Genomic DNA, 10,610 nt, shown 5'->3' with positions numbered 1-10,610 from the left:
AGTATGTGACAATGGAGTTAGATTGATATCAAGCTGAATAATTCATCAACCGAAATGCACATAGCCACTGGCAGTAATTCTGATGAAGTTGCATATAGAGAACCTGGTCAAACTTTGTTACTAATTTTAGCATTAATGTGAAGCATTCATGATTAAATTTCACGTGTCTATCTGAAAATTCAATCGCATTATTAAGAGAAAATTCTTAGATGGATACATACAACTCAAAGGAAATCTACTGTTTTTTTTCTCCAGAGAAATTCGCATGAATTAAAATGATTGACAACATTTTTTTCTTTTTGTGCTTGGAATTGACACCACTGCCTGGCAAGTAGTGGCTTAGATTTAAGTTCTGGTATTCAGGCAAATTTTATTTATAAAACATAAATAGTAGAGTGGTGAGTGAGTGGCTGCCTGGGGAACTGAGTCCAGGCCCCCTCCAATTCCCTAAGCATTTCTGGCTGTCCAGCAGGGTGTGTTCCCTGTTGCTGGCTTCCTTTACCCCATTCCACCCTGCCCCCAAGCACTCCTTTTCATCTTCAGGGTTCTTGGATCACCCAACTCAGCTTGCTTCAGGACTGAGGGGTCTGGAGAGCTGTCTATGAGTGTTCCTGCCACTGGGGCTTCTTTGTACCATCCCACCCTGCCCCACAAACCCACCTTTTTGTCTACAAGGTCCTTGGAGCCCAGCAAGAGGCTCTGCTCCCTTGCTAAGGGGAACCAGAGAGGTGGGTGAGTACTACATGGCCAGATGGTCCCAGGCAACTGAGTCCAGGCCCCCTCCAATTCCCTAAAATTTTCTGGCTGTCCAGTGGGGTGTGTTCCCAGCAGCTGGCTTTCTTTAGCCCAATCCACCCTGTCCCCAAGCACTCCTTTTTAGCTGTGAGGTCCTTGCATCCCCCAGTACAGACTGCTTCAGGGCTGAGGGGATCTGAGAGCCTGCTCCAGTGCTGAGAGGACCTAAGAGAGGGCAGACCAAGAAAAACTTGCAAGTACACAGTCAACCACAGCAAAGATTGGACCAAGATATCAAGACACTCCTGGCCTCATTTGAAGGAAGAGATGGGCAGGCACCAATGCAAGAATTCCTCCAACAACCTGAAAAGCAACATGACAACACCAGAATACAGCAAAAACACAAAAGGAATATTTGAACATCCTAACCCAGAAGAAGTAGAAGAAATCAACTTTAAACATAACCTTATGAAAATGATGGAGACCCTTAAACAGGAAGTGAAAAACTCTCTTAAAGAAATGGAGAAGATAAACAAAAAGTTAGAAGAAATTAATGGATCCCTTAAAGATACCAAAGAAAACCAAGAAAAAGCAACCTAACATGTAAAGGAAACAGTTCAAGACTTGAAGTCTGCAATGGGGGTAATAAAGAAAACACAAACCAAGGGATGGCTGGATATGGAAAATCTAGGTAAATGAACAGGAACTACAGAGACAAGTATAACCAACAGAATACAAGAGACAGAAGAAAGAATCTCAGGTGTTGAAGATACTATAAAGGAAATAAACTCATTGATCAAAGAAAACAGCAAATCCAACAAATTCTTAACACAAAATATCCAGGAAATCTGGGACACCATGAAAAGACCAAACCTAAGAATAATAGGGGTCGAAGAAGGAGAAGAATTACTGTTCAAAGGCCTAGAAAATATATTCAACAAAATTATAGAAGAAAACTTTCCCAAACTAAATAAGGATATATCTGTGAAGGTACAAGAAGCTTACAGAATACCAAATAGACTGGATAAAAAATTTCCTTGCCATATAATAATCAAAACACAAAACATACAGAATAAAGAAAGAATATTAAGAACTGCAAAGGAAAAATGTCAAGTAACATATAAAGGAAAGCCTATCAGAATTATACCTGACTTCTCAATGGAAACCATGAAAGCCAGAAGGTCTTGGATAGATGTGCTCCAGACACTAAGAAACCATGGATACAAGCCCATACTACTATACCTAGCAAAGCTTTCTTTCACCATCGATGGAGAAAACAATATATTCCATGACAAAAAAAAAAAGATTTTAACAATATGTATCCACAAACCCAGCCATACAGAAAGTACTAGAAGGAAACCCTTGATCCAAGGAAGCCAACAATACCCACAATAGCACAGACATCTGACAACCCTCCACCAACACAACTCAACTATGTCCATAGCAACATTATCTGTAATAGCCAGAACCTGGAAACAACCTAGATGCCCCTGAACTGAAGAATGGATAAAGTGTGGCACATCTACACATTAGAGTACTACTCAGCAGTAAAAACAATGACATCTTGAAATTTGCATGCAAATGGATGGAAATAGAAAACACTATCCTGAGTAAGATAACCCAGACCCCAAAATATGAATATGGTATGTACTCACCAATTAGTGGATTCTAGTCATAAACAAAGGACATTGAACCTATAGTTCGTGATCCTAGAAACACTAAATAATAAGGTAAACCCAAAGAAAAACATATATAGATCCTCCTGGAAATTGGAAGCAGACAAGATCGCCAGGCAAAAGTTGGGAGCATGGGGGTGGTGGTGGGTGGGAGAAAGGGGAGAGGGGGAGAGAGGAGGAAGAAGGGGAGGGTTGGGGAGAGCTTGGGGGAGTGGGATGGTTGAGATAGAGGAGGGACGAATATGGGAGCAAGGAAGAAGATATCTTAATTAAGGGAGACATTTTGGGGTTAGCAAGAGTCTTAGCACTAGAGGAGTTCCTAGGTGTCCATGGGGCTGTCCCCAGCTAGGACCCTGGGCAGTGGAGGAGAGGATGCCTGAACTGGCCTTGTCCCATAGTAATCAGACTGATAACTATCTTGGATATCACCATAGAACCTTCATCTGGTGACAGATGGAGATAGAGACAGAGACCCATATCAAAGCACTGAACTGAGCTCCCAAGGTCCAGTTGAAGAGCAGAAGGAGGGAGAATATGAGCAAGGAAGTTAGGACCATGAGGGGTTGGTCCACCCACTGAGACAGTGTGCCTAATCTAATGGGAACTCACCAAGTCCTGCTGGATTGGGACTGACTGAGCATAGGATCAAACTGGACCCTCTGAATGTGGCTGTCAATTGGGGCAGACTGAAAAGCCAGTGATAATGGTACTGGGATTTGTCCTTACTGCATGTACTGGCTATAGTGATGAGATGAACAGGCCTGCTTTTCATCCCGCCCAGATCCCACATGGCTAGCTTTACACCCGAAATAACAACACACAAATTGTATTCATTTAAATACTGTCTGGCCCATTAGCTCTAGCCTCTTCTTGGCTAACTTTCATATTTTGATTAACCCATTTCTATTAATCTGTGTAGTACCATGAGGTGTGCCTTACTGGGAAAGATTCAGCATGTCTGACCTGGTGGCTGGCTCCATGGCATCTGTCTCAGAAAGGAGAGGCATGGTGTTTGACTAACTTCCCTTCTTCCCAGCATTCTCTTCTGTCTACTCCACCTATCTAAATCCTGCCCTATCAAAAATCCAAGGCAGTTTCTTTATTAACCAATGAGAGGCCTCCATCGACTGGCTTTTTGGGATCCTATTCTATTTGGATGCATACCTTCCTAAGCTGGATGGAGCGGGGAGGACCTTGGACTTCCCACAAGGCAGGGTACCTTTCCCTGGACTGAAGGGAGAGAGGGAGGGAGAGGGGGGAGCAGGAGAGAAGTGGGAGGAGGGGAGGAAGTTAAAACTTTGTATGGTATTATTTATAAAGTAATAAAAAATAAATTAAAAAAGCAAAAAATATAACTATGTTTTCCCTTTTGTCTAAAATAAAAATAAAAGGCTATAACAAATATAAGAACAACTAAATACAATAAGTATACTATCTACATATAATATATACAAACAATAAACTCATCAACAATATCTATTCCATTTGCATTTGAAAAATTACACAAAATCATCAATATCCATTTTATCTTTGTGAGTACAAAGTCTTATAACTAATTTACTTTCTATCATAACTTGCATTACAATCTAAAACTAGCTTTTGATATCTCTCAACCTTATATAATTTACATAAGTGTAGTGAGTTTCTTTTCGGAGTCTCATCAACAATAAAAGCTGTAACTATGACTATCTCATCTTCAACTAACTCAGAGAACTGAGAAGGAAATAATATTTACTGGTAAGCAGAAAATTAAGCAAGCAACTTCCAAAAATGTGAGAAATGACTGAAACAGCTGGTTGCTTGGAGAGTTACCCAAAGTTCCTCTGTAAAATTGGCCTATCCATCTTCAGCCTACAGCCTAGAATATCTGACAGAATTTTCTATGAAGCAGATTTTGAAGGACTGTCCCTCCTTTAGTGTGCAAGATTTGGCAGTCATTCTCTTTTGTGTTCTGCTTGTCCTATGAGGACAGCATACTGCTAAACCCCTCCCCTATACCTCTCTCTGCTCTCTTTCCTATCTATGATCTCATTAATCATTGTAATAGTCATATGTACACACACACACACACACACACACACACACACATTCCTAAATCTATAAATGCACCCTGTTCATTCTGTATAATATTACTTGTATGTTATTTGTTTTCAAGACTGACCATTTGGTAACCAGTTGATGGGATTTTCCCTGGAGAAGACTATTACTACTATGTTCAGCATTCAGTATTTTCCTCTGGTTCTTTGCATAGGGTTGAGGCCTCTTAGACTCCTCCTGGTCAACATTAGCATGTCTAACTATTGTTAACCTTGTTCTGCTTATTTTCAGGCAGTAATATACAGGAATTTTTTTGTAAAAATATTGATACATAGACATAAATTCTTGAGATTCAATTCATGTTAATGTCAACATGTTTGAAGAAAATTAAAATTTCTCTGCTCTTGTAGTTCCACATCTACCAAGATACCCATCCAATTTCAATCTTAGCATTTAAAATATTTCTTCAAAACTATGAAATAAAATATGACTCTTTTAGCATACTTTACATTTTTTCAAAACACCAGAATTTACATATTTTATGTGTGTGATTGAAAGTAACTTGCTACCCAACTGTACATGTTATATGGTAATTATTTTATTAGGTTGATATACAGAAAACTAGCATTTGGGTCATTTTTAAATACATTCCAGAAAATTATTGGCCTATTGAACTATTTATTTCCTCTTGGTCTTACACACACACACACACACACACACACACACACAGAGAGAGAGAGAGAGAGAGAGAGAGAGAGAGAGAGAGAGAGAGACCAATAGTATCAATAAAATAATAAAATATCTTGAATTAATCCTAACCAAGTATGTTTAATTACACTAGAAGAGAAACATTAGGAAACTGTAAATATTAATTGTAGAAGATAATAAACAATGAAATAGTCTTCTATGTTCCTAGATAGGCAAAACTGATATTCTGAAGGTAGATATACTACCAAAAATTATGTACAGAATCAATGTAGTTCTCTTCATAAATTCAAGGACATTCTTTTTGTAACTAAAACAGAAAGCAAATAAGCAAAAATTCTAAAATTTTTTGGAATACAAATAAGTAAAATATAATCAGAAAGAACAAAATTAGAAGTATCACAACTAATATCAAAATAAACAACAAACTCACCAAGATAAAGCAACATGATACTGACATTAAAACAGATATACAGACCAATGCTACATTCAGTAGAGGATTCATAAATAAACTTCTAAAGGTATAGACAATTTTTGACAGTATGTTAAAAGCATGCAATTGAGAAACCACAGGCTTTTTTTTAAATGGTGGTTAAAAATAGGATATCCACCCATTGAAAAATGAAGTGAGATTTGTGTGTATTATCTGGCAAAATCTCAATTCAAATTGGATCAAAGATTTTAATTTAAATGTAGAAATACATCCTTGTAACAAAACAAACCTAAATTGTTAAAAAAAAAAAGTGGAGTAATCCTCTGTGTTTTATCAGATCACCATGATTTAAAGTTAGAATTTAACAACAATACTAATTGCATAAAGCCTACAAACTCATGGAAATTGAATAGTGCTCAATTGAACAACCCCTGGGTTAAGGAAGAAATAAAGAAATTAAAGACTTCCTAGAATTCAACAAAAATAAAGGCACAATGTACCCAAACCTATAGGACACTATGAAAGCAGTGCTTGTTTTCTTAGTAGTCTTCCTGGACTATATATAATGGTTATTTACTTTCTTTGGTATGTATCAATTTTCTTTTGGATGACATATACAGACATTAACTAAACAGATACCTCTTTAGGGAAACAGTTCAGATTTATAAATACAATACATCTTATTTGAATATGAATAGTGTTTTAAATACACAGTTTAAATCCTATACTGGCTAGTTTTATGTCTACATGATACAAGCTAGAGTCATCAGAGAGGAGAGAGCCTCAATTGGAAAGATGCCTCCATAAGATCTGATTGTAGGTATTTTCAAAGTAGTGATTGATTGGGGAGGGCCCAGTCCATTATGTGTAGGTGTGGCCATCCTTGGGCTGGTAGTCCTGGGTTCTATATGAAAGTAGGGTAAGCAAAGCCATAGGAGCAAGCCAGTAAGCATCACTCCTCCATGACCTCTGTATCAGCTCCTGCCTTCAGGTTCCTGCCATGTTTGAGTAATTGTACTGACTTCCTTTGAAGATGAACAGTAATTTGGAAACATAAGCTAAAGAAACCCTTTCCTCCCCAGCTTGTGTTGTTCATTGTGTTTCATAGTGGCAATAGTTACTCTAAGGCATTCTCCATAGCTCAAAATCTTTAGGTGTTTGACTGCAACTGGTGTTCTGAAAAGATATGCTGAAATACTGTGTATAAAATTTTAAACCTCTGTTTGAATTATTAACTTGAATAATGACTATCCAAGAAGAGAGGCTATTATCCAAAAATATTTTTACTTGCTCATTTTATTTTTCTATATGTACATTTTTATTTTATAGACATTAGGTTCACAATATCATGAAATATGTAGTGGAAACACAAATATTGGAGGTTAAACAATCATAATGTAGCTTCAGAATTGTAGAAAAGCAAAACAAATGAATATAAAACAAACTAAATTTGAGTACTGTTGCAAGTTTCAAAAAACTTTCAAGTGCCATCCCTTTAGAATCTTGTTACCAAGAATAAATCAAGTTTATTCTTGTCCAAACCCTCCATTACTGTGTAGACTTTACTTCTTGCTGGTCAAAATCATTTATTAACTTTTTAATGTGAACCAGCTTGTTGTAAAGAAACACACATCTATCCTTTTCTTCACAAAATTTAGGATTAATCTGCCGCATTTTCTGATAGGCTACTAAAATATTTTTAGTAATATCTTGGTATTCTTTTGATCCTGGAGAAAATCCCTTTCTTTCTGAATCTAGGTCAATGATTGGTGTGCATGAAATCTGTATCTTATTGTACATGGCTTGATATTCACTATAATCTGCCCTGAATTCCTTCTCATAATACTGACGTTGGTCAGAAGAAAGTATAATAGAATAATTCACCAAATAATCTGGAGTTGCAGATGTAAAACTGGTCTTCCCAGAATCAGGGAAAACTTTTTTAACTTCCTTGTTGGAATCTGACTTCATAATTTCATCTTGTTTCTTAAAATCTGTCTTCGGTTTCTCCATTGTGCTGGTAATGCAGTTTGGGATAGTTGTTTTTCGCTTTGCAAATGCACATTTGAACTTCTCAGGCATAAAATGTGGTATTTCTATTGGTTTTGAATACATTTTTTGAAATGAAGCACAGGATGGAGCTTCCAAGGAAGTGTATTTATTCATCTCTCTTTCAAGCATGTCATTGTCATGGCTGATGTTGTCACATGGATTTTGAGTCCCAGAATTTTCTGGAGCACTGAAAACAGTATGATTAGATTTTACGAGCAGTGGTGAATTTGAATTTGGCAGATGGGAGTCAGGCAATGGTCGAGGGATGCATTTGGTAGTAGGGGCAGAACACAACATAATTACAGATTTCTCACTGTTACCACTTGCTTGGCCATTTGATGTTATCTGTCCACCAGATTTAGGGGGAAAGAATCCACCTTTATTTTTCATTAAAGGGTCAATACCAGATAAGGAGAGAAAATGATCCTTTGAGGATGATGAATCATCTGTTTTAGAAACTACAGATGACTCTTTGCAATGGGTGGCCTTGGTAGAATTGTGAAATGGACGTAGCTTTCTGGAAAGCACCAAATCCAATGACAACTTGTCTTCCTCACTATAGCCCGGCCAATCTCTCTGGACCTCATTGAAGATACTGTCTTTTAAAGTATATGACAAAGTAGTGGCATTCAAATTAGCCACCTGCAGCAGAATTTTTCCAAGAAAATTGGGGTCATTTGTTTTGATGCCATCTTTTTGCAGTTGAACAAGAAGTTCAGATTTCTTATAGTCTTTCAGTGCTAGTAGGTGAATCACTCTGTCCCTATATGGTCGAGTGTGGACACCACTGATTGGCCTTGACTTTCGTATGGCATATGCAGTGTTGAGAGGGGTTGTTCTTTTCCTCTCGGGTTCTTGATCAGGAACAAAATGAGGCACTTTTCGAACTGGCACCTTTTTCTGAACATATGATTTTCTAATATTTTTCCATGTATTGCAAGATTTCTCTTCTGCTTCTGTCATTCTTTGTGAAGTCAGCTGAGAAGAGCTGGCACATCTATTCATTGTCATTTTGTCTTGAATAGATTGTGGGCAGTTAAATTGTAGGTGAGTAGAGTTTGACATATTTGTTTGGGAACTGCCAATTTTGTCTTGCTGTGTGTCATTACTCACATTTGACAATTGAAAGTTAACAGTTTTCATATCAGTAGATGAATTGTTTGGTGTGACTTTGCTAAGATGTTGAAATCCGTGGAACTGAGAACCTTGGGAAGGTAAAGAATGTTTATTGTTTTGGTATGGAGGATTTGCCTGGAAGACTGGTCTTGGAAACCCCATAGGCAGCCTGTTGACATTGCTCAGCCCTGGGTCTATGATGTCTGTTTCCTTCACGGGCATTTGTCCTACCATTTTTCCTGTTGTTTTGCCTCCAAAGGAAGCCAAATAGTCATATCTGTAAAGATCAACGTTTGAAAAAATGATTTTACTCTTCTTGGAATATATGGTTTATTATTACCATTGTTTATGAAACTATGCTTTCAACGTATTTTATGCTAATTAAACAAATAGGAGAAATAATTGACTGAGAAAACTTTGGACAGGTAAAACTGTTCTAAGAATCTAATTATTTATCTTTTATCCTTACAGCTTCTCTTCATGTGGCCCTGTTAGCTCAAACTGAAAATATGTTATTCTCTAAATTTAATATATAAAAGTTATCTCCTCCTCAGAAATTCAAGTAAAGGTACTAGATAATGGAATCAACATCTATAAATTATTGGAAACTGGAGGAGAAGGATTCCACATGACATGAGTAAGAGCAAGTCTACATTACACTTAGTCTGTCATGAAAGACATGTTTTTAGTTTTTCATAGGATTGGAGTTTGGTGTATCCATAGGGACTCTAACTTGTGACCACATAATTTATATTAATCATAGATAAAAAGAAAAAATTTAGAGGTATTTATTTTAGTCCTTAAGTCTCTATACATCTCTAATAAGGGGAAGTAATTTGCTCATAACTGTTTTTCTATCAGTCTTTCATTTGAGAGTCCTTCCCACTAATGATTTTCTCAATAATCTTTAATTATATTATTCCTCTTATTTATAGCCTTCACATAACCATTCTATTTAAGATATTGCCCTGTCATTCACAGTAACTCTAGAGCACTCTTTCTATTATCCGGTATAGAGAACATTTACTAACTGCCATCAGATTACTTTTGCTTCTTTGTTTCATGTATATAACTTTGACCAGGATATGGCTTTAATAAGGAATTGGGCTTTTTCAGTCTTTACATTACTTGACTCCTATAACTAGAGCTAGCCCTCAAAGATTTAGGAAGCAGTTGGTACATCTTAAACAAATTAATATGTCAATTCTATTCACTGTTAAATCTTACCCTTGATAGGTTCACGTTGCTAAATTTCTATTCACTATTAGAAATCCAGCTCAAAGCTAAGTTCATTTGTATCAGCTATCATCAAAAATATTATTTCCTTCATTATTATTCCAGAGCATTTTGTATAAGTTCTATAAAAATAACACATATTACATTATTATCACATTTGTTTTTATACTGGTCTATGATCTTTAGAATCATAAAGATCATTTTATGTATAAATTTATTGATGTTTGCATTTTTGTCCATAGTACATTTCACTTTAAGCAATAGGTGCCTAGAAAAATCAGTTTCTAAATGTCAAGGGAATAACTAGTAATACCTCTGCATTTCTTAAGGTGAAGATATATCTCTATCTCATCAAAATGTATATGAGTCTATTAACATCAGAGAAATGTTTCATTCCTCTTCAATATTTTTCATGATTCCATAACTTCATAGTACATTTCTATAAAATAAAAATATGAAATAACTGATTCAGAAATAACATGAAGGCTGTGCAATGCAGGAATATCATCAGCAATATAATGACTTCAAACATACATATATGCTATTTTATTCTTGCTGAAAATCCTTAGTAAATATAATCAGAAATAAAGCATCTTTCCTGCATTTATATCTATAGTATT

General features: G+C 36.4%; 1 protein-coding gene across 1 annotated transcript; it reads right to left on the bottom strand.

Moving 5' to 3' along the window:
• Nucleotides 1-7,134: 7,134 nt before the first annotated feature.
• On the bottom strand, nucleotides 7,135-8,988 carry LOC119804497 (RNA polymerase II elongation factor ELL2-like). The gene has a single exon (XM_038315893.2). The coding sequence runs from the start codon at nucleotides 8,986-8,988 to the stop codon at nucleotides 7,135-7,137; it is 1,854 nt and encodes a 617-aa protein (XP_038171821.2).
• Nucleotides 8,989-10,610: the final 1,622 nt, after the last annotated feature.

The sequence above is a fragment of the Arvicola amphibius genome, chromosome X (genome assembly GCF_903992535.2).
Source record: "Arvicola amphibius chromosome X, mArvAmp1.2, whole genome shotgun sequence".
NCBI classification, from domain to species: Eukaryota; Metazoa; Chordata; class Mammalia; order Rodentia; family Cricetidae; genus Arvicola; species Arvicola amphibius.
Note: the sequence above shows the minus strand (reverse complement) of the source record. Positions and strands in the feature narration are given on the sequence as shown.

Excerpts from the sequence above, each read along its gene's own strand:
- LOC119804497 (XM_038315893.2), bottom strand. The coding sequence starts at position 8,988 with ATGGTAGGACAAATGCCCGTGAAGGAAACAGACATCATAGACCCAGGG.